At 30.3% G+C, this 27,748-nt stretch overlaps 1 protein-coding gene across 1 annotated transcript; it reads left to right on the top strand.

Moving 5' to 3' along the window:
• Window positions 1–253: 253 nt before the first annotated feature.
• LOC147803234 (DENN domain-containing protein 4B-like) lies at window positions 254–15,285 on the top strand. Its single transcript, XM_087150629.1, has 5 exons — window positions 254–394; window positions 5,495–5,535; window positions 7,101–7,239; window positions 10,023–10,146; window positions 15,033–15,285. Exons 2-4 carry the CDS (start codon window positions 5,525–5,527, stop codon window positions 10,056–10,058), a joined length of 186 nt encoding a protein of 61 aa, XP_087006755.1. The 5' UTR covers window positions 254–394; window positions 5,495–5,524; the 3' UTR covers window positions 10,059–10,146; window positions 15,033–15,285.
• Window positions 15,286–27,748: the final 12,463 nt, after the last annotated feature.

The raw sequence follows: 27,748 nt of genomic DNA, 5'->3' as shown, positions 1-27,748 counted from the left end.
CTCAAAGAAAAAGTGAATGTTGTTCGTATTTCTACTATCATGCTATTCTCATAAAATTTGAGTTATTTCTTTTATCATTATAAAAATTAAAAAAAACAAAAAACTGCATTATTTTTTGTGTTTTATGCTATTTTTTTACAAATTAAATACTATTTTTACCTGAATATTTGACTTTGCTATTACTATTTTTTTAATATGTGTTCCCTATCAAATTATACATTTAATTTTGTTCCTTTATTTAAATTGTTTCAGATTCAAACACTAATCCAAGTAAGCAGTACCAACATAAAGAAACTCTAGTTTTTATTAGATTGATGTATGCTCTACAATCTTTGGATATTTATACATTAACAGTCCCTACTCCTGGACAAGTTGTTCAGCAGCGACCAATGACGTAAGCATTGTGTCAATTTGAATGCTTCTCTTATTTTAAATTAATTTTTCTCCCATAAAATTTAGACCATCAATAGCTCTGCTCATAGAATAACCTCATTCTTACTTATTATCTTATCTTATTACTTATGTGCTTTTATTTATTTTTATTTGATTATTATTGTATTATTGTTATTATTATATTTTTTTGGTACTTTTTCATTTCACCGGCTCAAGTAAATTTGATTATTTTTTTAATTTGTTTATTTATTTATTTGATTTTTTTTTTTTTAAAAGCTGTAAAATAAAAAGAAGAGAAAATTGTTTTAAAAAAACAGTGAAAGAAAAAGTATATATATGTATATATATATATAGCATAATAAATAAAAACAAAAAAAACACAAAGAATATTAAGAAAAACAAAAAGTTTCATTTATTGTGCATAAGCTGCGAGTAAATAGAACTTATAAAATAAGTTCAAAATGTAGAGAAAACAAGGGAAAAATTACAGAACAATGAAAAAAGGGGAAAAAAAAAGAAAAATAATAATAAAAATAAAAATAACAAAACCTGGGTTTAAAATTTTTATGAATATATTTTTTAAATTGTTGCAGTATTTTTTTTTAAAACCAGTTAGCTGCTGACAGCCTCTTTACTTTTACGCAAAGTTTTTTTCATATGTTACTTATGCAAGCAATGTGCTATTCAATTGAAGAATTAGTAGTATGGTAGCTAATCAGTATAAGAATTAAAAATCATAATTAACATCTAGTTTAATATAAAACCTCTTAGTGTCATTTAATAGGGAGTTTGAAATGGCTCAAAAATTTGAACGGTTGATTTTTTACAAAGAGAAGTGTAGTTTTCTAATAATTGCTCTTCTGTTAATGGCCTGAATTCTTACTTTTGGCTTGCCATTTTTATCTTACTTTACTCTCTGAAAACAGCAACAACAGTGTAAAAGTGGGTACCATGAAAATTTATTCTAAATGAATGTCTTCATTTTTTTTCCATTGTCCATTGTGTTTTTATTCTGTGGATCTGTGAGAGAGGAGAAAAAAGGTTTTTTTACTTACCGTATATTCCGGCGCATAACGCGTACTCGTAATTTCTAATACTTTTTTTAAATTTTAAGATATACTCTTCCCAAATTTAGTTTTCCAAAAGGTATTTTTGTTCATGTTTACGAAAAAGGCTGGATGGACGAAAATGGTGTTAAATTGTGGGTAAAAAATGTCTGGCAAATCCGTCCTGGTTGTGTAAGAAAACCAGAAAGCCTTTTAGAGTGGGACATGTTTAGGTCTCACCCTACAGATAATACAAAAAAATGGTTGAAGGAATGTAACACCGATATGGCAGTTATTCCGGGCGGAATGGCACCACTAGTTCAGCCATTGGACCTCTGCTTAAACAAACCATTTAAAGCCAATTTAAAAAAACAGTGGAACACTTGGATGTTGGAGGGCGAGAAAACCTTTACGAAAGTAGGACTTATGCGTCATGCAAGTTTGGAAACAGTGTGCGAATGGATATTAAAAGCATGGGATGAAATTAAGCCTGAGATGGTTAGAAAATCATTCAAAAAATGCAACATTTAAAATAATCTGGACGGATCAGAAGATGACTGTTTATTTATGGATGAGGGTAACACAGATGATGAAGACGAAACAGATTGTGATGACGTGCCTGAAGAAATAACGGAAGACGAATATAATGAACTATTTATGTAATAACGAAAATCAATAAAGTATATAGGTAAAGGTATGTTATTTCTTTAAAATAAAAGTATTTTTCTACATTTAAATCCTTTTAATCTATAAGTTTTTATATTCGGCGTATACCACGCACCAGTAAATTCCAATGTTACTTTATGTATTAAAAGTGCGCGTTATACGCCGGAATATGCGGTAATTGTTATATTTGAAACTGTCGGGACAAAGTTTATGGCAGATTTTTTTCCATGGTAATAAAGATTCAAATGTTAATTCGATTTATTGAGCTTAGCATTCTTCAAGGAATGTACAGAGAAAATAGACTCCTTTGCTAGTGACATGAAGTTTTTAGAAATTGACGAATCTCAGGTGAGCGATAGAACTGTGTTTGTCGAACCTCCTGAGCCCATTGGCCTACCTTCTGGCCTAGAGTACAGGTACAAACAATTTGGTACTCTGAAACCTCAGTTGTTTCATAAAAATCCAATGAAATCTGTCCTAAAGCTAGTCCGATGCCAAATAGTCCAACGGCGCGGCGAAGCAAACAAGAAATCAGAAGTGCACAAATTCTCTTTTTCCTACATTACTTATTTAAAGTGTAAAAAAAGTGAATTCAAACAAACGTAGAGTAAGCCTTAAATATCGAATTACTGAGAAGAAAAATTTAAAATATACAAATTAAATAAATTATAAGATGATAACTTAGTATCATGCAACGGAGAAGTTCTCTTCTAATAATTTGTTTGCATTTTAATATTTTGAGCATTCGGTATGACACTCTGTGGTATGGCATCCTCATAATGAAATAAAAACTTCAAGTTTGTCTGAACTTTTTATTTCGATTAAATTTTAAATAAGTACTGAAGGAGAAAGAGAATTCGCAATGAACATTTTCTTCTGCGGTATGGCATCCTAATAATGAAATGTTACATTTAAATAAAAATAATTTAGCACAATTTTTTTTCTATTTTTATTGTTCAAAAGCAGAAGAATCAAGGAGTTTATCACAATATTTGAAAATGGTTGACTGAGGGATCGTCCAGAAATAGCTTTGTTAAAAGAAATAATAATTAGTGTTGGTTTACATTCAAAATTATTAAAACATTTCTTTAATTAAGAACAGTTTGTTTTGATTAAGAAGTATTAAACCAAAGTACAATTTTTAATAGTTGAAAAGGTTTTCCACAGTATTAGTTTCGGTTCAAGGTTTTTAAAAGTCCTTAATTTTCAGTATCCCTTAAGTTAATAGGAATAATTGTTTAGTCTTGTTAAAATATTTAAAACAAAATATCGTTTTTGTATCACTTAGAACAGGGATGGGGAACCTTTATACACCAACGTGCCATTTTTTCCAAAAAATTGTTTAATGAGGTCACAGACGTGCCGTCAAATAATTTTCCCTTCGTGATTATTGGGAAAATAATAATGCTAAATACTGTGAACTCAAAACTCTTTAATTACATTGAGGAAAAAAATATTTTACAATGTCTCAGTTATACGCGTAATTCAACTTAAAGTAACATCAGTGTGACTTCTGTTGTTGCAGATTAGATGACAAATAACTTATATTAGGTTGTAAGATGTTAGTTTAAGCAGGACTGTTTATTTTTTTTTTGTTATTCATTTATTGTTAGCTTGTTTTTTATGGTTATTAATTGCTTTTTTAGCATTAATTGTTAATTTTTTTCATTAATAATTGTTTATTATTTTGCGTGTTTTTTGTGAATTTTAATTTAATTGTTACATATGCTTCATAGTGTAATAGCATTTGAGTAATAACAATTCATAGTGTAATAACAAATGTGATCGGTGGCATGCCCAAAATATTGTGTTGGGTGCGATAAATGGCACACGTGCCATTGGTTCGCCATCCCTGACCTAGAATGAGACCATGTAGGGTTGAGCATACATGAAGGGACGTGTGTGAGAGGGCGAGGGGAAGAAATCGTGTCCTTCCTTCATTAATATATTGACACTTTCATTAATATTTTCTTCCTTTTGTTTAGAATGGTACCTCATGATGTAAGTGGAGCGTTCTAAAAGTAAAGAATAGTATTGGTTGAGGTCGGTAGTTTTCAGGTATTTAAGTAGAAGACCCACACTGACCTTCGAAATTGACAGAGTTCCAGAAATTCAGTTCTATTGGTAGTGCTTATGTTTATAGGATGAAGTAAAACCCTAAGAAAAGAAGTAATACAAAAAAAATTGAATTCAAATCCATAAGGAAAACTAAGCAGATTGTTACATGAAGCTCTTTGTATGCAGATTTCTTAGAGAAATGACTTTTTAACACTCTTGACTCCATCGTAAATCTGTGTTACAATCTTTTTTTCTTTCTTTTACTGTCAATTTAGTTAATTTTCTCAGGTTTTTTTAAAATTTTGATATAATTACGATGCCTAACATTGGAACATATGGATCTGGCTTTTTTTGGCAGTTATTACTGTTGATTGATTTTTGAAAATTCTGATAATATTATAATACAGAATATTCAAATCTCAAACCTAAGTATTCTTTATTTGATGCATTAATTCTATCGTTTTCTTAATAAATATTTCCACTGATATTATTATTGATTGATTTCCGTATTTATTACAACGCATGAATCTCGAAACGTAAATTTAATTAACCCCTTTTTGATGCATCCATGTTCACGATATTATCATCTGTCTTCATGATTTCACATTTTTTAATTTTTCTTTTCTTCTAAACGACTTGTAAAGTGTATAAAAGAAGGAATGCGTAAGTTTTTTCAATGTATATATTCTTTTGTGTGTTGATGAGAAAAAATTTATTAGCATCTGCAGTTTATTTTTTGTCTTAATTTTATTTTTAGAAAGCAAACAAGAAAATGGGAGAAATCCATGAGAGACTCCCTTTTAAAGCATCTCTAAATCAGTTTCTAATAAAAGTTATAAAATTTCTCAATTTATAAATTGAGAGAATCTTGCAAACAAAAAAAAATTAACGAACTTGTTTTCAGTTCCTTGATTACCTATGCAGGGATTTATTCCATATTTTTAATATCATTGTATAAAATTCAAGTTTGTTACGAATATATTAATTTTGCAGTTATAAACTTTAACTTTAGTCACTAACTGATAAAAACGTTTATCAGAAAAATGACTACAGTAGTAACTATAAACTACTTTTGAAATGGAGTCACTACTTTTTTTCAAACTTTGTTGGAAAACTTAAATAACACCTGTGTTCAAAATGGTTTTGAATAAAAAATTGACTTATTTTAACATAAAAAATTATTAAGAAATATTTATTTGCACTTACGTGAGCCAGTTTCATACAAAACATTTTTTACACATTTGTTCTTTTTACCATTCTTTAATTTTGTATGTTGATCATGTTGTTACTCATTAGTGCTCAAACTTTTTAATATTTACTTGCTTTTTTAGATTGATAGAAAACATTCTGAAACTCCTACGATGTGGATTAAGTAATTATTTACTTTATGCAATTTAAATATTCTTAAATTTATTCACTAAGGACTAAATATAATATATATTAACTAATGTTTTCTTTATCAATTATTATCTATGCATATAATATATTGACAATACAGAGAGATCCCTGATCCTAATATATAATTTTTGAATCCTCGTCAGAAGTGGAAAAAAAATTGCAATTTAACGCAATCAAATTAATATTCAAATTATTGATTGCAAAAAAATTTTTTTTTAATTATTTGAACTAGTAAAAAAGAAACAATTCGATTGTAATTAGCTAATCATTGGCTGGTAAAGATATATTAAAAATATATAACCTGTTTGATTATCAAAGAAAAATCAGAGAAAGTGAAACAAAAGTATCAGAAACACCTCAATGTTTTTGCCTTGCCCCATAGTTTTTAATCCAATTGTCTTAAATGGTGATCCATCATATCCTGATAACATTTTGTTTCTTTTTTTTAAAATATTAATTTATGTCACCTAACATGCATAATTCTTTTTAAAATAATTTTTGACAAAAATTTTAATAATGTATATTCAGGGTGGTAATAACTGAGTATCCTACTTATTAATTAGTTTATATTTGTAAAACTATTATAAAAATACAATTATTGAGTTTTCATTATTTACTATGAAAGCTATCAAAAGTGGTACTGCAGTAGCTTCTAAAACTTGAAATCAAATAAACTTTATTTCACCATTGTTATCCAGTTCAACATTTTAATCATTTTGAAAGGCACAATATCGAAGTGTGTATCTACTGTTCTCCCTAAGAGTTTTTAAACAGACGACCTGCCTCCCTGTACCCTATAAATGCTCTCTTTTTCTAAGAGTAAGCCGCCTTCTCTTAAAACACTGCCTTTTTATTCATATTCCATTTTGAAAAGAATTATTTCACTATTTAAATAGTAATTAAACACTGGTAAAATTATTTGTTTATAGTTTTAATTTTGATTTTTATTTCAAATATTTACTTTGTTAAGATTATTTTCAACTTACTAAATTTTTAAAGGTATCTTCTTTTTTTCGGGTTTGGTATATTAATAAATTTTTTAAGTAATTTTTACATTATTTTTTTAAGTAAATACCTTTTAATACCTGTACATTTAAATATTTATTTCCTCATAATTTCAGTTGAAGTTATGGAAAAAAGCTTTCAAGTTAATCAATTAGCAATTTTTTTGAAAAAAATTTATGCGCAGAGGTTGTCTCTTAGCCTCAGAGAATGCCTCTAATTATTTTTACAAACTACACATTTTGATAATAAGAGAAATTATATTTTGAAATCTACACATAAAATAGTATAAGCGGGATTGTTGAGGATCAGATTCAGTTATTACATAATATTACACATTTTGATAAATTTTTACGTTGCTAAGTGATGCCAGGGAGTATTCTGGTGTATCCTATCAAAAAGGATAGCATATAATATATTTGTGCAACATATGAAGTGATAAATAGTAATATTAATAATATAGTCTTTAATAATAGTCTTAGTAATATTAATAATAGTTTTTAATTAAATTAGTAATAGTCTTTTGTGTTTCTATAGGTGCCTGGTGAATTACTGCTTTAGTTTATGGTTTATTCATTTATTACTAAGAAACTCACCATCCAAAAGCAGTGCACTTAGACTTTCATTTGACGTTCTGGCTCAAATTCAAAAATATAAAATTTGCCAACTAGATGAGGTATTTTAATTTCTTTTAGAATTATTCCAATTTATCATCATTATTTATTTGATTTCATTTTTTTTCTCCCATATTTAATCATGTTGTTCTTTAACTATATTGTTGTTTTTATTTTGGAAAATAAGGGCTCTTAAAAGTACTTAATTTTGGTACAAGGTTTTTAAAAGTCCTTAATTTTTTAGCATCACTATAGTTGATAGAAAAAATATTTCAATTCAATTTTTTAAAACAAAATGTCCTTTTATCACTTAGAATTAGACCATGCATTACATTTACACAAAGAATTAGACCATGCATTACAGGTAAAACATTTTAGAGTTATAAAACTTAATGTGTGTAGGGGGAAACTATAGGTAAGGGGAAGAAAGTATGTCCAGTTATTAATATATTGGTTCTTTCATTAATATATTCTACCTTTTTGCCCAGAATGATACTCTATGAGGAGAGTGAAGCATTCTAAAAGAAAAGAATAGTGTGAACAAGGATAATACTTCACATGGAAAAGATAGTGCTTTTTTGGGGGGGGGAGCAGTTTTAAGGTACCTAAGTGAAAGACTCACACTAACCTTCAAAATTGACAGAATTCAAGAAATTCAGTTCTACTGGTAACGCATCTGCTTGTAAGGATTAAGTAAAACTCTAAGAAAAGAAGTATGACAAAAATTTTTGAACAAGAATCCATAACTAAAACTATTTCCTAAAATCTTGAAGAATTAAATAAATTTGTATAATAATTCAATGTGTAATAAGTAAACGTAAATTTACAGAAAGCATAATATATTGCATGTATAATCCTAAGCATATATAATCCTAAAGTCTTGAAGAATTAAATAAATTTGTATAATAATTCAATGTGTAATAAGTAAACATAAATTTACAGAAAGCATAATGTTTTTTTAAAATTCATGATTGTACTAATAAGTAAACAGATCTGTAAGAAACAGGGTTTGAAAAATCCAAGCCCACCTAGATTTTTCATAAAAAACATGGAGTTCTTTGGGGTTTTTGATGAAAATCGCAAGTTTTTTTTTAAAATTTTAGATTGTTACGCTATTTTTATTCCTTAACGATAAGCAAATTGTTACATAAAATATAAATCTACTCAACGGAATGATCCTTAGATTTTAATAATAATTTTATGCAGTTAACATTGCAACTTAATATACTGTTTTTAATTTTTGTTCAATTTTAGGTTGCTTTAAAAAATTTTCCTGTTTTTCGCCAGAATATTTAGTAACATTAAAGTTAATTCTTAATAACTGGTTTGGCTGGAAATAATTTTGTTAAAGTTCATCATAAAAGTAAATCTGACACATTTGCTGACCTAGTAGCGGAATATAAAAACTTGTTGTTATAATTATTTCAATGTTCTTGCCAAATTTTGTTACTTACTCTTTTTTTTTAATATGCATGAAAAAAATTTCAAATCTTAAATTCTGCACTTAATTTTACAATTAAATTTCAATGAAATCATTAAAAATGGAATACAGGTTAGTTTCGTATGTTAACTTTTACAATCTGAAAGGCGTTAACTTTTAACTGTCTGAAAATGTTTTATAAAAAATCTGACCCAAGTTTGCAAAAATTACCTAGTACTTCTTTGGCAAGCCCTATAAATTAATACAATTATATCAGTTCTTAAATTATAATAAAATAGTTTTTTTATTATTTTTTTATTTATTGATATTTTTAAAAAGGTAAATAATTTGCACTCACTGGTGACATATGTATATTCGATGATAAACAATCATACTATCTTTAAAGTCCTTAATTTTTTTAAAATCAGTGCTTTATTTTTTCAAAATATGGTCCTTAAAAGTGCTTAATTTTTGCTTTGTTAAAAGAGTAGGAACCCTGCAGTAGAAGTTACAAACTTCTTCAAAATATGCACGTAATCAAAAAAGGAATCTTAAGTTTTTTTGTGTCAATAAGTATCTCTTTAATGCTTCCCTATTGACCAAGGCTTGTGAAGCTGTGGGTAAGTTTTCTTCTGAACATTCTTCATCGCCGCTGCTGTCAAGAAGCGATTTTTCTTTGTTTTCTTGAATGATAAGAACAATATCATGTTCTGTCAATGTTCCACATCTTCTAACATCATCGTCCGCAGTAACATGAGTGGGTTGGGTTTAGTCTTTACAGAGTGGCTCTTTCCGAATGATTCGTCTTTTTTGACATGTCCCTTAAATATCTGAAACTTTTTATTTTGAAGATGCAAAAATATTTGAATTCTGCGAACATTGTTTGAAGTATGGAAAAGTGTTTTGATCATGCGATAAAATGAGACTAGTTGCTTATTTTCACCTTTGTTAAATTGAATTACCCATTTTATAAAATCAGTATTTTTAATCAATGTTTTCTATGGAGATTTGGAAAATATTCGATACATAAAAATTTTCGCTTAAACAGGATTTGACTAAAAGGACAAACTCTGGAACCAAAGGACGTCTCATACAGTCTCCAGAACTCGCAAAGTTCAATCTCGAAACTTTTGGAAATATTTAGTACTGCCATATACAAGACAACAAAATCGAACAAAAATTTTTTGATATTTAATATAATTCAATGATAAGAACTGCAATGAGGAAGAATTATTTTAATGTTATTTCTCTTCATTTATCTCAGAGAAAAGAACTACTTTTTTTCATTTGAACTGACAAAACTGTAATACTTTTCCCATATATACCCGATATATTATAAGGCCATTATATATAAAATCATTATGATATTTTCATGTATTCCATTGGTAATTACTGTAGATTTAATAATTTTTGTTTTTGTCACAGGTTTGCTATAGAGTGTTGATGTTGTTATGTGGATAGTCAGCCAACCTTGGCTGTGAAAATTTTATTTGAAATGAAGCAATATGGTGTACAGCCGAGTGCAATAACTTATGGTTATTATAACAAAGTATGATTTAGATTTTTGTTAAAATGCTGCCTGTTTTTTGTTAAATGCCTGTTTTTGTCTTTGACATTAAGTCTACTGATAAAATAAGTTTGCCTTGTTAAATTCGAAATTAGTTTGTAGTTTCCAGGTGCCCAGATACCCTGAACAGAGGTACACAACCTATGACTGCTTGTTAATATTATTATTTCCAATATGCTTACAGGACTGTAGGATGCATGAAGCCAAGATGTAGAAACAATGCACAAACAACCAATTAAGCACATAGGTATGTGCAATACGACAATATTGCCATCATGAATGATAACAATGCATATCGAATATTTGATTTTTTTACTCCATATTCTGAAAAGTATTTCTCCACAAAATTTTTTGGGGATTTAAATTTGAATAGATTTAATGAAGAATAATGTAAAATCTCTTTTTTTTACTATGTATTAAGAGAAATAGTTTTAACATATAATTAAGTTCTGGATCTTGTAGTTTATATTCTGAAATACAAATAGAAAAGCAAAATTTGAAGAATTACCAGATATTCGGCCAAATCACGACTTGTTACATCCCTAATTCTGCAAATAACTATCATCCTTCTTTGCTTTAGTATTTCTATCAGCAAAGTAGTTTCACAGAATTTGAAATGACTTAAAGTAGGTTTTACCTATCTGAACAATGACTTTGAGTTTATGCAAAAAAGAAAGAAGGAAATTCTTTAGAGCCTTCTTTTGTAGTAGAGCAAAACAGAATATCATTTGAATAACGGTTAAATTACTTTAAATTTTGCATTTTTATTTGCTTCAGCATTTTTTTAACACACCAGTTTTATAAAAAAATGAAATAACTTAAGAACCAATCCCATAACATTTGATTGAAGCAGATTCTCTAACATTTAGTTTTAAAACATTTACACATGCGTTACATGTATGGAAACCAAATGCAACAAAAGAGGCCACTTGAAGGTAGCATATCTTTCTGAACAATAAATTTGTATTTGGGCAAAAAAGAATAGGATGATTTCTGCATCAGTATCTACGCTAAAACAATCATCAAGTTTTGGTCACTTACAAGCAGTAGCCAATGAAGAATTAAAAAAAGAAGAGCACCCCAGAAGATGACCAACTCAACTCGAAAGGTATACCTCTTAGCCACAACTGGGTATGCCTCAACATATATATATATATTATTTTGCGCAACTTTAAATTTTTTTTTTTGGTGCCTGGGTGATTGTAATTGGCATAATTAGAAAATATCTCACTTTCTCCCAAAAAGATTTCAAATCATAAATTATTTAAAACCCTATTATGGAGTACCGCTTTGCAAAACATAATTTTGAATGAATTTCATGTATTATTTACTCAACAGCTAGCAATATTTTTGTTACAAAGCTGATTTCATGAGATTCTTAATTATTTCAATTAAAGTAATAAATGTATTATGAATTATTAGCTCGTCTAATCAGACTGAAAAGTAGAATAGGCAAAATTTGAATAATAGTTAAATCACTTAAACATTTCTTTTTTTTCGTAAGCTATTTTTACACGAATTTAAATGACTTATGGAAGGTAGCGTATTATCCTTCTGAACAATAACTTTGAGTTTATGCAATCGCTTTATAGCCTTTCTTGCATACTTCACATCCTCTTCCCTTACGTTAACAAAGCTTTCCTTATCGTAATATAGTTTTCTGTACTGATGCGCTCGACTTGAAATTCTGAAATGTTTGTTTAGAATAAACTTTGTGCAACTCGACCAAGTGAACTTAACAGTGGTCGGATGAATGTTGTTTTCCTTTCCCATAATAAGATCAACTTGTTTATGTGCAAGTTGATTCAACACTATTTCGGCTGCGACTCTGCATTCCGATTTGAATTTCTCGCTAATCGACCGATGACACACCTCGGTCAGTCTCTCCCTGACCCTCGTCCGAAATTCAGTTTCAGAGAGCGACGTGAAATCACTTTTCAAGACTTGAAAGATTTCGCTTAAATCGAATCTGACATTGTGCGATTGAATATTATTAATGGTGGCATTTTACCTTAAGAGTTTTTTTTAAACTGTATTTTTATAGTGTTCTGTTTGTAAATTAAAGTTTTAATAAAATAATTAAGTTCAGAATAAATATCTTTTTAAGTTTCTCAATATTTGTCTTTAATCAAATGCAGGTTAAGAAAAAGACAGTGTCTTGCTGGTTAATATCTTTCTCTTTTATTAATAAACAATAAATGTATTAATATATTGTTTTTTTATATTAATTATTTAAAAAAATTATTTCTTTTTTTCTTTATGAATTTTTAAAAATTTATTATTTTAGCATTCAATTTCTAAAAATAGGGAAAAGTAAAATTAATATCATTTTTAAAAGTATTTAAATCTTACCTCATAATAAATGATGAATTATCATGTATCAATATTCAGTATAGCTGATTTTGACTTATAAAGCATTCAAAATAACATAAGGTCTCTCTTTTTCACCCTAAATGAAATGCAGGCTAAAGAGAAAAAGAAAACTATGCCTGGAAAGTTAATAAACTTTTATCATTAAACCATATTTTTGTTAATATTGGTGGGATGCTTTAGTTATTTTTTGATGATTTATTTTTTCTCCTTTAAGGTTAACATTGTTCTTGTATCAGAAAGTTAAGTTAGTTGCTTATGTTAATTTTTTAAAAAGTCAGTTATTTCAGCCATCAGTCTGTGAAATTGTCTGTTCTAAAAGATCAGAATAAAGAATTAAGTTTGTAAGTTGTGAGATATAAGAGCAGTCTAAAAGAAATATGGATTTTCTTGTTTAATGTTCTATTTAAATTTTACTTAATGATGTAGTAAACTCTCTTTAGCATAATTCACAACACAAATATTTATCCTATTTTTAGATAAACTTCAGTTACAGAGTTTGGTCATAGTTATCCAGTTGCGCATTTTATTACTAGCAGTTTAGATTCAGAAACCATTTAGTATTTCTTTCTCTTAAATCTAAAATTCCAAACCTAAATTGTAATTGACCTTAATGACTAATAATAAAGTTCAGGTAAGCCATTCAATACGATTTTTGAAAAGATTTCACATTTGCTATGTAGATGGCACATTCACAGGACCTGGCAAGGACAATTATCAGCTAAGGTTTACGATGTATATTTACAACATGAACTATACACAGGTTTATTATCTCTTACAAAAGCGAAATCTTTCATCATTTTTAAATAAACTTCAGCTGTTTATACAAAAGCACAAAATTGTTACTGTTATTTTGTACAAAATTATTGCTCACCACAGTTCTGCAACTAGTTTCTACGGTAGGCAGTGCACCTTCCAATCAAGCAGTTGGCCGTGTCATATGTACATTTATGTCATATGTAAAGAAAATAAATTTTAAAAAATCTGTGCTGTGACTAACTATTAAATGTTGTGATGTAATATCCTGTGATTGTCTTGTTCTTTAAATGCTGTTATTTATGTCTAAACTCTGATGGATTCTACAATAGAAATAATAAATAAGATTAATCAGACACTACCCCTCTCTTTTAGACGTAAGTAACCTGACTAAATTAGAGACTTGCAAAAGAATTGAAAATAAGAAACCGAGCAGCAAACCTGTTATAACAATAGTTTATTTAATTTTAACAATTTAACTCTCAATGTAACTTTGTAACCCAGTAACCTGTCAACACTTAGTTCTCATTGTTACAATTTTAAGTTATATCTATCTTCCTTTAATTTTTACTTCTTTTACTAGACTGTAACTATGGGATTCAAAAATTCATTTTTGCAAAACCCATTATAACTATAATACTTGAGTGAACACCTGAATGCTAGAAGATTGAGTTGAGAGAATTAGTTCAACTTCATGACAAGTTAAACATGTATGGAGGAATTGGGCCAATTTTTTATTGTTAATAAAAGCTTTTTGGTAGACTAGCAAAGCACGAGAGCGATTGCCTAATTGTGGATGTGTGCTCCAATGTTCTGTTAACTGCATCAACATGCCTTCAGATATTAACACCCTTTTCAACTCCTTTTTTATGTTTTGATTTTTTAAGGGACGAATGCACCAAATCCCAAAGTATGAGTTGGAGTAGTGCTTCCACCCAAAAGAGTAGTGAAACTACTCTGACGGTGTCGCAAGTAGTCCCGGAAGATGTTGGATGAGCCAGATTTAATAAATCGTGGGCTTTTTTTATTTTATATATAATTGTATGTGTGCATGCTTATAATACTTTCCTGGTTATTAAAAATTTTCTCTTAAAATGTATACTTCCGTGTTAAATGATCCTCTTTCACTCTGTTACTCAAGTTGATTCGAAGTAATGTTTTCAATCCTTTTTAGATTTACAATTTAAAAAACTGTGCTTTAAGTTATATACTTAGCCATCGATTGAAATTTTCACAAGGTATCTTGAGTGCAATACTAATTTGAAGCAACTTGTTCTCTTCTAGCTTTTACCTGGATTATATAAGGAATTATTCTTTAAATATTTAATATAATTTGATTTTTAATAAAAAATTGTTTTTAGTATTTACATTACTGTTCGTTCTACTGATGATTTACATTTGTCCCGGAGAATAATCTCACAGCATTGTCTGCTTAAAGCTTTTCTGTGAGATATGTTTACCAGGACTTCATGTTTCTACTATGATTTATACAGATACTCATTCGCTTTGAAGAATATCTCTGTGCCATAACAAGTCAAAATTTAGTCATTAATTTTGTTATATGTATTAGATATAATTGTAAATTTTTTAAATTCATAAAAAATAATTAAGATCTTTATTATTTGGCATAGTTGTCAGATATTAATATAATTTATGTCTTAGATTAGATTCTGACTTACTGCAGAACTTTAAGGTAACATGATTTCAATTTTTTTATCAAGAAAAATGCTTCTATTTTACAGTTGAATAAGCAGACAAGACTTTTAGCTGCTCCTTTTCTCAGGATGTTGCCACTAGTAGCTGCCATAAACCTTATGTGATTGCACCATCATAGAGTGAAGCTGTCTACCAATACTCTTTGTCGATTGTATGAGAACGGAAAAAAATAGACATGCTTCAATGTGTCCTATTTTGTGCTTTTTACATATATGCTGTACTCTTACTTACCACTAAAAAATAATTAAAAAGGTAAAAATAAAAATTATCAAAAGAAAATGTATCTCATTTATATATCATTTCTTGAAGATACATATTAAGGGAATGCTGCTATTTTATAGAATATCTATCCAAGATACTTAGTTCACTTTATATACAAGCTTACTACTGTTTCACTGCAACTGTTTCAGTTTAAATAAATTTCAATTTAGAATTTAATGCCACTGTATTTAATTAAAAACTTTTTAAATTTAGAAAATATGTCCAATAGTACGTTAGTAGAAGTCATTTGATTGATACACTGGTAAGTATTGAACAATAGAAGCTAGCACTTGACTTGAAGAAAAGCCACAGTTTTCGGAAACTAACTTTTATTGAAGAACACAACGATTTTGTGTCACTTTGATGATTGTTCTCTCTCTAAAAATTAAATATTGTGCCCTCTTTCCCTGCCTAAGACCTGTTTTCATCCTTCCTCTCGGCAACGACGTTATATATATAAAAGAGTGCATCAACGTGACACATAAAAAAAAAAAAAGCAGGATACTAAAAGAAAGAGACAGAACAGATTTAAAAAGACATATTGTTAGCTCAAAAGACATAATATAAAATTTATCATTTAATTCAGTCACTTGAGCATAAAAATATTATACAATTGTATAAACTTAAAATACAATATTCTGTTAATCTTTAAAGACATTCTAATTTATAAAATTTGAAACACTAAAAAGATTTTTTTTTTTAAAGTAGCTGACTCAATTTTAACTGTTAGTCTTTAAGATGACTTTGATGTGCAAGACATTCCAAAGATTAATATTTTTCAGAAATATTATTTCAATGCCCACCACTTTTGGCAACATATGGCACGTAACAGGCACTATTGTTTATTTCTGTTTTGTGGGTCCCATTAAGGTGGATCAACGTCACCCTTAAAAGGACAGATAGATTACACCTATGCATTAAGCGGGATTCGAATCCAGAACCTTCCAGGTACAAGACCAATTACAGCGTGATCAACACTTTAAAAAACATAAAACACCATATTTGAATTAATTTATTAACACAGAAACTGTTCTACACGAACAGTTTCTGTGTTAATAAATTCGATTAAATACACAGTGTGTTAATAAAATCGATAAAAAACACAATAAAATTGGACATATATCCAAATTTTAGTACAGTATTTATTTCAAATCAATGCTTGAAATTGGTTAGTATCAGTGACTTTGATTTTGTCCCAATATGAAATTTAAACATAAAATGCCAATTCTATACATGCAATTATATTCTTCTCAACAAAAATTACAAATTCAATAGTATACAAATCTTACTTTCTGTCTTAAATTAATTATAATAAAAAAAAAGTTGTGTTACCTGCCATAGTAGGCAAAAAAGAAACGAAACTTGATTTGCAGCATTTTTGAAAACAATGTACCAAAACAGCTCCTTTTTTTAAATTAACTTTTATTGAGTACACACTTAAGTACATTAATATTGATCAAAATGATTCAGAAATTAAGCATTCAATGTACTTTTTATTCCCATTTAAAATATAATTGATTTATTCTAAGAAGAAAGAATACAGTTTTCCACTTTATTAAAAAAAACAAAGCACTATTAATTCAGGTTATAAAGTAGCAGTAAAGCATAAGCAAACACAAATAATTCATATAATGAGTATTAAACGGTTCAACTCTATTTAAGTTGATTTGAAATGAGGTCAGGAATCTCCAAAGACAGTATTTGCCCGCTTTTAATCAAATAGTTAAGGAATAGAATATAAATGCCCTTTTAACACAAAAAAGACAGTCTTACAGTAACAATATTTTATGAAATCAGACACAAAAATGCACTTTCTCTGAGTAAACCAGCATTTTTTCTTTTTAGTGATGTAGATGTCTGACCCCCAAGATATTGGGGGCAGCCGGAACTCTGGAAATACGGTTCCAATAGTTTGGGCAGAAGAAAATTCCAAAATTTGGATCTCTTCATTAAAAATTTTTTTTCGTTGACTACTTTTTAAACGAATTGAAAGATTTTTGTTCACAATTGTAAAATTCGTTTATTTAAATTTAATTCCACTCAAAATATATCTTTTAGTAAATGATCATTGTTTTTTTGTTTAATATAACTCTTAAAATTTTTGAATTGTATAGTAGAAAATTTTTTTACATCATTTTAAGGAATGCAATTTTAAATAGCAAAATTTCAGTGAAATCGGTCAATAGGTGAAAAGTTAAATTTTGAAAAAAATTTCTACCTTGCTGTTAAATTTTTCGACTATTATTAAATAAAATAATTACCATTTACTATAAGATATATTTTGCATAGAATTTTCATTCGGATAAACGAATTTTATAACTGAGAGCAAAAATGTTTCAAATTCTTTTTATAATTTTTCGAGATATGGTGAAATACACAAAAAGTAAAATTAACATTAATTGTTCTAAACTTTTGACAGCTCTCTTGACGAAACTATTGGGACATTACATCCCAGAAATACAACGTACTGATGTGCTAGTTTTGGAGCTCCGTCTTTCGATAGCGCTATGCATACTCTCCAGAAAAACTTTAGTTACATAGCAGATAAATGAGAACGATAAAGTGTAAGCTCGGTCACATTTTCATTATTTATTCATTTTGTACACGAAGCTAGCGTTAGGGTAATATATTAAACTTTTTTAAATGAAAATGTATAATCCGATCCAAAAAGCAGAAGGGGGCTCTTTATGAGCAATTTCAAAGAAAAATTTTTACTTTTGAATAATTTTTATTTTTAAGAAAGTAAAACATTGATATATTATTATAAAAGCTTTAAATACATTATTTTCAACAAAAGTTTAAGGTAGCAATACTTTTTGCGCGTTTTCAGGGGTGAAGCCTTCTATCACATTGCTAAAATCAATTTCCAGTACATCATTTTCAATGCTCATAATGACTCATTCTTTCTAAAGTCATTTTTTAGTTCATTTTTAGTCAAGTTCAGTATGGAGAATAAACATGCGCCACTACATCTAGCTATCAAGAGTGACAATTGTCCAATGTCACGCTTGAAAAAAATATGACAAACGTCAATGTAAGGAAAAGTGTTTTCGAGATTGTTGTTTTTTACTATTTTATGCATCTATTCCAAATTTATCTAACTTATTGTCCTAGGCCGAATCATGCTTGAAATGTTTTCATTATAGCTCTAGTTCTTTTCGTGTATATCACTGGCATAAAATGTTCAAAATTTGTAACGGTGAAGCGTTACTTCCTTGGACTTTATTTTTTATTCCATTATGCGATCTTTCACTAAGAAAGACCCTTGATTTTAAACACAGATCACATTTCGCATGCTAAACTATCGTGAAAGTATTGTAAAAGGAGTTTAAAAAAATAATATAATACAAATAAACTAATTTTCCTGGATTTTTCCAGTTTTTAAGCATTATTTGAAATTTACCGAATAATAAAAAAATTATTTTTTACATATAGGATCCATTAATATATCGAACAACACATTAAATAAATAATATAATATAAAAAAAACAAAATAATTTTTCTTTAAAGTTTACCACAGCCGGGTTTCGAACCCTCGCTTAAGGCGTAAGTCACTAGCACGCGGTCTTAGCCGTTGAACCACGTTTATACGGTGATCGGGCTACTACATAGCTTCAAGTACCCTCTCCCGATGAGCTAAGCAAAAGACCTAAGGGACGTTTGCAGCCCCCCTAATAGGTCTATAAAAAATTTTCTTTGGGGGTTGGTTCGGCTCATAGAGGATAACTTTGCGTCCGAGTTTGAAAATTATAGCTTAATATTAAAGAGAGTAAGACGGACTTGAAATTTGAACCTTTTTCCCGTCATTTTATTTTATTTTATTATTTATTCCTTTATGCGTTCTTTCACCAAGAAAGACACTTGATTTTAAACATAGAAAACTTTTCAGAGGCTAAATTTTCGTGAAAATATTGTAAAAGGAGTAAAAAAAAATATTCTAATATAAATAAACTAATTTTCCGGGATTTTTCCAGTTTGTAAGCATTATTTGAAATTTCTCGAAAAAAAAAATATTTTTTACATGTAGGATCCTTTAAAAACACATTGAATAAATAATATAAAGAAGAAAAAAATATATATATAAAGCTTCGGAGTCGAAATTTATCCGTTTTGAAGCTAATATTCCCTCTTTCCCAAAAAGAATAGTTATTTTTATATATAGAACGCTTTATTCATGCTGAAATGTCGAAAAAAAGGTTTCAAAAAAATAAAATAAAATAAATAGAAAAAAAATAAAAAGTAATCCGTGACCAGCTACGAACCCCTGACCACCGGGTCAACAAATTTCTCTACCGGCGACGCTAACAACTACGCCATGGCTCACACGTTGCTTTCACGAATATATAGCTTAAAGAACTTCCTTCCGGTTAATTAACAAAATCCATTTTGGCCCATTCTGTGCCCCCTAATTAATGTATAAAAAATATCCTTTTTTACGATTGTTTGGTATATAAAACTCTAATTTCTGGCAGAGTTTGAAAATTTTAAGTTAATATTAAAGGGAGTTACGGAGTGAGTCGTGTGCGTAGCTCCGGAGTTGAAATTTATCCGTTTTTCAGCTAATATTCCCTTTTTCCCAAAGAAAAATAATTATTTTTATATATAGAATACTTTATTCATGCTGAAATGTCGAAAAATTAGTTTCAAAAAAATAAAGAAATAGAAAAAAATAATTAAAAATTAACCCGAGACCAGGACCGAACCCTTGACCACCGGGTCAACAAACTTCTTCACCGGCGACGCTAACAACTACGCCACGGCTCACACGTTGCTTCCACGAATATATAGCTTAAAGAACTTCCTTCCGGTTAATTAATAAAATCTATTTTGGCCCATTACGTGCCCCCTAATTAATGTATAAAAATATCCTTTGGTACGATTGTTTGGTATATAAAACTCTAATTTCTGACAGAGTTTGAAAATTATGGTTTAATATTAAAGGGAGTTACGGAGTGAGTCGTGTGCGTAGCTCCAGAGACGAAATTTATCCGTTTTGAAGCTAATATTCCCTCTTTCCTAAAAAGAATAGTTATTTTTATATATAGAACACTTTATTCATGCTAAAATGTCGAAAAAAAGGTTTCAAAAAAATAAAACAAAATAAATAAATAAATAAAAAAATAATCCGTGACCAGCACCGAACCCCTGACCATCGGGTCAACAAACTTCTTCACCGGCGGCGCTAACAACCACACCACGGCTCACACGTTGCTTCCACGAATATATAGCTTAAAGAACTTCCTTCCGGTTAATTAACAAAATCTATTTTGGCCCATCATGACCCCACTAAGTAATGTATAAAAATATTCTTTGGTACGATTGTTTGGTATATAAAACTCTAACTTCTGGCAGAGTTTGAAAATTATAAGTTAATATTAAAGGGAGTTACGGAGTGAGTCATGCGCGTAGCTCCGGAGTCGAAATTTATCCGTTTTGAAGCTAATATTCGCTCTTTCCCAAAAAGAACAGTTATTTTTATATATAGAACGCTTTATTCATGCTAAAATGTTGAAAGCAAGGTTTCAAAAAATAAAATAAAATAAATAGAAAAAAAAATAAAAGTTAATCCGTGACCACCTACGAACCCCTGACCACCGGGTCAACAAACTTCTCTACCGGCGACGCTAACAACTACGCCATGGCTCACACGTTGCTTCCACGAATATATAGTTTAAAGAACTTACTTCCGGTTAATTAACAAAATCTATTTTGGCCCATTATGTGCCCCCTAATTAATGTATAAAAATATCCTTTGGTACGATTGTTTGGTATATAAAACTCTAATTTCTGACAGAGTTTGAAAATTATAGGGTAATATTAAAGGGAGTTACGGAGTGAGTCGTGTGCGTAGCTCCAGAGTCGAAATTTATCCGTTTTGAAGCTAATATTCCCTCTTTCCCAAAAAGAATAGTTATTCTTATATATAGAACACTTTATTCATTCTAAAATGTCGAAAAAAAGGTTTCAAAAAAAAATAAAACAAAATAAATAAATAAAAAAATAAAATAAAAAATTAATCCGTGACCAGCACCGAACCCCTGACCATCGGGTCATCAAACTTCTTCACCGGCGGCGCTAACAACCACACCACGGCTCACACGTTGCTTCCACGAATATGTAGCTTAAAGAGCTTCCTTCCGGTTAATTAACAAAATCTATTTTGGCCCATTATGTGCCCCCTAATTAATGTATAAAAATATCCTTTGGTACGATTGTTTGGCATATAAAATTCTAATTTCTGGCAGAGTTTGAAAATTATAAGTTAATATTGAAGGGAGTTACGGAGTGAGTCGTGTGCGTAGCTCCGGAGTCGAAATTTATCCGTTTTTCAGCTAATATTCCCTCTTTCCCAAAGAAAAATAATTATTTTTATATATAGAATACTTTATTCATGCTGAAATGTCGAAAAATTAGTTTCAAAAAAATAAAGAAATAGAAAAAAATAATTAAAAATTAACCCGAGACCAGGACCGAACCCTTGACCACCGGGTCAACAAACTTCTTCACCGGCGACGCTAACAACTACGCCACGGCTCACACGTTGCTTCCACGAATATATAGCTTAAAGAACTTCCTTCCGGTTAATTACTAAAATCTATTTTGACCCATTACGTGCCCCCTAATTAATGTATAAAAATATCCTTTGGTACGATTGTTTGGTATAAAGAATTCTAATTTCTGACAGAGTTTGAAAATTATGGGGTAATATTAAAGGGAGTTACGGAGTGAGTCGTGTGCGTAGCTCCAGAGTCGAAATTTATCCGTTTTGAAGCTAATATTCCCTCTTTCCTAAAAAGAATAGTTATTTTTATATATAGAACACTTTATTCACGCTAAAATGTCGAAAAAAAGGTTTCAAAAAATAAAACAAAATAAATAAATAAATAAAAAAATAATCCGTGACCAGCACCGCACCCCTGACCATCGGGTCAACAAACTTCTTCACCGGCGGCGCTAACTACCACACCACGGCTCACACGTTGCTTCCACGAATATATAGCTTAAAGAACTTCCTTCCGGTTAATTAACAAAATCTATTTTGGCCCATCATGTGCCCACTAATTAATGCATAAAAATATTCTTTGGTACGATTGTTTGGTATATAAAACTCTAACTTCTGGCAGAATTTGAAAATTATAAGTTAATATTAAAGGGAGTTAAGGAGTGAGTCGTGCGCGTAGCTCCGGAGTCGAAATTTATCCGTTTTGAAGCTAATTTTCGCTCTTTCCCAAAAAGAACAGTTATTTTTATATAGAGAACACTTTATTCATGCTAAAATGTTGAAAACAAGGTTTCAAAAAAATAAAATAAAATAAATAGAAAAAAAAATAAAAGTTAATCCGTGACCACCTACGAACCCCTGACCACCGGGTCAACAAACTTCTCTACCGGCGACGCTAACAACTACGCCATGGCTCACACGTTGCTTCCACGAATATATAGTTTAAAGAACTTACTTCCGGTTAATTAACAAAATCTATTTTGGCCCATTATGTGCCCCCTAATTAATGTATAAAAATATCCTTTGGTACGATTGTTTGGTATATAAAACTCTAATTTCTGACAGAGTTTGAAAATTATAGGGTAATATTAAAGGGAGTTACGGAGTGAGTCGTGTGCGTAGCTCCAGAGTCGAAATTTATCCGTTTTGAAGCTAATATTCCCTCTTTCCCAAAAAGAATAGTTATTCTTATATATAGAACACTTTATTCATTCTAAAATGTCGAAAAAAAGGTTTCAAAAAAAAAATAAAACAAAATAAATAGAAAAAAAAAATTAATCCGTGACCAGCACCGAACCCCTGACCACCGGGTCAACAAACTTCATCACCGGCGGCGCTAACAACTACGCCAAGGCTCACACGTTGCTTCCACGAATATATAGCTTAAAGAACTTCCTTCCGGTTAATTAACAAAATCTATTTTGGCCCATTATGTGCCCCCTAATTAATGTATAAAAAAATTCTTTGGTACGATTTTTTGGTATATAAAACTCTAATTTCTGGCAGAGTTTGAAAATTATAAGTTAATATTAAAGGGAGTTACGGAGTGAGTCGTGTGCATAGCTAAGGAGTCGAAATTTATCCGTTTTGAAGCTAATATTCCCTCTTTCCCAAAAAGAATAGTTATTTTTATATAGAGAACACTTTATTCATGCTAAAATGTCGAAAAAAAGGTTTCAAAAGAAAATAATAAATAAAATAAATAAATAAAAATAAATAAATTAATTAATCCGTGACCAGCACCGAACCCCTGACCATCGGGTCAACAAACTTCTCTACCGGTGACGCTAACAACGACGCCACGGCTCACACGTTGCTTCCACGAATATATAGCTTAAAGAACTTCCATTCGGCTAATTAACAAAATCTATTTTGGCCCATTATGTGCCCCCTAATTAATGTATAAAAATATCCTTTGGTACGATTGTTTGGAATATAAAATTCTAATTTCTGGCAGAGTTTGAAAATTATAAGTTAATATTGAAAGGAGTTACGGAGTGAGTCGTGTGCGTAGCTCCGGAGTCGAAATTTATCCGTTTTTCAGCTAATATTCCCTCTTTCCCAAAGAAAAATAATTATTTTTATATATAGAATACTTTATTCATGCTGAAATGTCGAAAAATTAGTTTCAAAAAAATAAAGAAATAGAAAAAAATAATTAAAAATTAACCCGAGACCAGGACCGAACCCTTGACCACCGGGTCAACAAACTTCTTCACCGGCGACGCTAACAACTACGCCACGGCTCACACGTTGCTTCCACGAATATATAGCTTAAAGAACTTCCTTCCGGTTAATTACTAAAATCTATTTTGACCCATTACGTGCCCCCTAATTAATGTATAAAAATATCCTTTGGTACGATTGTTTGGTATAAAGAATTCTAATTTCTGACAGAGTTTGAAAATTATGGGGTAATATTAAAGGGAGTTACGGAGTGAGTCGTGTGCGTAGCTCCAGAGTCGAAATTTATCCGTTTTGAAGCTAATATTCCCTCTTTCCTAAAAAGAATAGTTATGTTTATATATAGAACACTTTATTCATGCTAAAATGTCGAAAAAAAGGTTTCAAAAAATAAAACAAAATAAATAAATAAATAAAAAAATAATCCGTGACCAGCACCGAACCCCTGACCATCGGGTCAACAAACTTCTTCACCGGCGGCGCTAACTACCACACCACGGCTCACACGTTGCTTCCACGAATATATAGCTTAAAGAACTTCCTTCCGGTTAATTAACAAAATCTATTTTGGCCCATCATGTGCCCACTAATTAATGCATAAAAATATTCTTTGGTACGATTGTTTGGTATATAAAACTCTAACTTCTGGCAGAATTTGAAAATTATAAGTTAATATTAAAGGGAGTTAAGGAGTGAGTCGTGCGCGTAGCTCCGGAGTCGAAATTTATCCGTTTTGAAGCTAATTTTCGCTCTTTCCCAAAAAGAACAGTTATTTTTATATAGAGAACACTTTATTCATGCTAAAATGTTGAAAACAAGGTTTCAAAAAAATAAAATAAAATAAATAGAAAAAAAAATAAAAGTTAATCCGTGACCACCTACGAACCCCTGACCACCGGGTCAACAAACTTCATCACCGGCGGCGCTAACAACTACGCCAAGGCTCACACGTTGCTTCCACGAATATATAGCTTAAAGAACTTCCTTCCGGTTAATTAACAAAATCTATTTTGGCCCATTATGTGCCCCCTAATTAATGTATAAAAAAATTCTTTGGTACGATTTTTTGGTATATAAAACTCTAATTTCTGGCAGAGTTTGAAAATTATAAGTTAATATTAAAGGGAGATACGGAGTGAGTCGTGTGCATAGCTGAGGAGTCGAAATTTATCCGTTTTGAAGCTAATATTCCCTCTTTCCCAAAAAGAATAGTTATTTTTATATAGAGAACACTTTATTCATGCTAAAATGTCGAAAAAAAGGTTTCAAAAGAAAATAATAAATAAAATAAATAAATAAAAATAAATAAATAAATTAATCCGTGACCAGCACCGAACCCCTGACCATCGGGTCAACAAACTTCTCTACCGGTGACGCTAACAACGACGCCACGGCTCACACGTTGCTTCCACGAATATATAGCTTAAAGAACTTCCATTCGGCTAATTAACAAAATCTATTTTGGCCCATTATGTGCCCCCTAATTAATGTATAAAAATATCCTTTGGTAAGATTGTTTGGAATATAAAATTCTAATTTCTGGCAGAGTTTGAAAATTATAAGTTAATATTGAAAGGAGTTACGGAGTGAGTCGTGTGCGTAGCTCCGGAGTCGAAATTTATCCGTTTTTCAGCTAATATTCCCTCTTTCCCAAAGAAAAATAATTATTTTTATATATAGAATACTTTATTCATGCTGAAATGTCGAAAAATTAGTTTCAAAAAAATAAAGAAATAGAAAAAAATAATTAAAAATTAACCCGAGACCAGGACCGAACCCTTGACCACCGGGTCAACAAACTTCTTCACCGGCGACGCTAACAACTACGCCACGGCTCACACGTTGCTTCCACGAATATATAGCTTAAAGAACTTCCTTCCGGTTAATTACTAAAATCTATTTTGACCCATTACGTGCCCCCTAATTAATGTATAAAAATATCCTTTGGTACGATTGTTTGGTATAAAGAATTCTAATTTCTGACAGAGTTTGAAAATTATGGGGTAATATTAAAGGGAGTTACGGAGTGAGTCGTGTGCGTAGCTCCAGAGTCGAAATTTATCCGTTTTGAAGCTAATATTCCCTCTTTCCTAAAAAGAATAGTTATTTTTATATATAGAACACTTTATTCATGCTAAAATGTCGAAAAAAAGGTTTCAAAAAATAAAACAAAATAAATAAATAAATAAAAAAATAATCCGTGACCAGCACCGAACCCCTGACCATCGGGTCAACAAACTTCTTCACCGGCGGCGCTAACTACCACACCACGGCTCACACGTTGCTTCCACGAATATATAGCTTAAAGAACTTCCTTCCGGTTAATTAACAAAATCTATTTTGGCCCATCATGTGCCCACTAATTAATGCATAAAAATATTCTTTGGTACGATTGTTTGGTATATAAAACTCTAACTTCTGGCAGAATTTGAAAATTATAAGTTAATATTAAAGGGAGTTAAGGAGTGAGTCGTGCGCGTAGCTCCGGAGTCGAAATTTATCCGTTTTGAAGCTAATTTTCGCTCTTTCCCAAAAAGAACAGTTATTTTTATATAGAGAACACTTTATTCATGCTAAAATGTTGAAAACAAGGTTTCAAAAAAATAAAATAAAATAAATAGAAAAAAAAATAAAAGTTAATCCGTGACCACCTACGAACCCCTGACCACCGGGTCAACAAACTTCATCACCGGCGGCGCTAACAACTACGCCAAGGCTCACACGTTGCTTCCACGAATATATAGCTTAAAGAACTTCCTTCCGGTTAATTAACAAAATCTATTTTGGCCCATTATGTGCCCCCTAATTAATGTATAAAAAAATTCTTTGGTACGATTTTTTGGTATATAAAACTCTAATTTCTGGCAGAGTTTGAAAATTATAAGTTAATATTAAAGGGAGATACAGAGTGAGTCGTGTGCATAGCTGAGGAGTCGAAATTTATCCGTTTTGAAGCTAATATTCCCTCTTTCCCAAAAAGAATAGTTATTTTTATATAGAGAACACTTTATTCATGCTAAAATGTCGAAAAAAAGGTTTCAAAAGAAAATAATAAATAAAATAAATAAATAAAAATAAATAAATAAATTAATCCGTGACCAGCACCGAACCCCTGACCATCGGGTCAACAAACTTCTCTACCGGTGACGCTAACAACGACGCCACGGCTCACACGTTGCTTCCACGAATATATAGCTTAAAGAACTTCCATTCGGCTAATTAACAAAATCTATTTTGGCCCATTATGTGCCCCCTAATTAATGTATAAAAATATCCTTTGGTAAGATTGTTTGGAATATAAAATTCTAATTTCTGGCAGAGTTTGAAAATTATAAGTTAATATTGAAAGGAGTTACGGAGTGAGTCGTGTGCGTAGCTCCGGAGTCGAAATTTATCCGTTTTTCAGCTAATATTCCCTCTTTCCCAAAGAAAAATAATTATTTTTATATATAGAATACTTTATTCATGCTGAAATGTCGAAAAATTAGTTTAAAAAAAATAAAGAAATAGAAAAAAATAATTAAAAATTAACCCGAGACCAGGACCGAACCCTTGACCACCGGGTCAACAAACTTCTTCACCGGCGACGCTAACAACTACGCCACGGCTCACACGTTGCTTCCACGAATATATAGCTTAAAGAACTTCCTTCCGGTTAATTACTAAAATCTATTTTGACCCATTACGTGCCCCCTAATTAATGTATAAAAATATCCTTTGGTACGATTGTTTGGTATAAAGAATTCTAATTTCTGACAGAGTTTGAAAATTATGGGGTAATATTAAAGGGAGTTA

The sequence above is a fragment of the Parasteatoda tepidariorum genome, chromosome 9 (assembly GCF_982258835.1).
Source record: "Parasteatoda tepidariorum strain Cologne lab strain chromosome 9, Ptep-v5.0, whole genome shotgun sequence".
Lineage (NCBI taxonomy): Eukaryota > Metazoa > Arthropoda > Arachnida > Araneae > Theridiidae > Parasteatoda > Parasteatoda tepidariorum.
The sequence above is the reverse complement of the archived record's forward strand: the minus strand, read 5'-3'. Positions and strand labels throughout refer to the sequence as shown.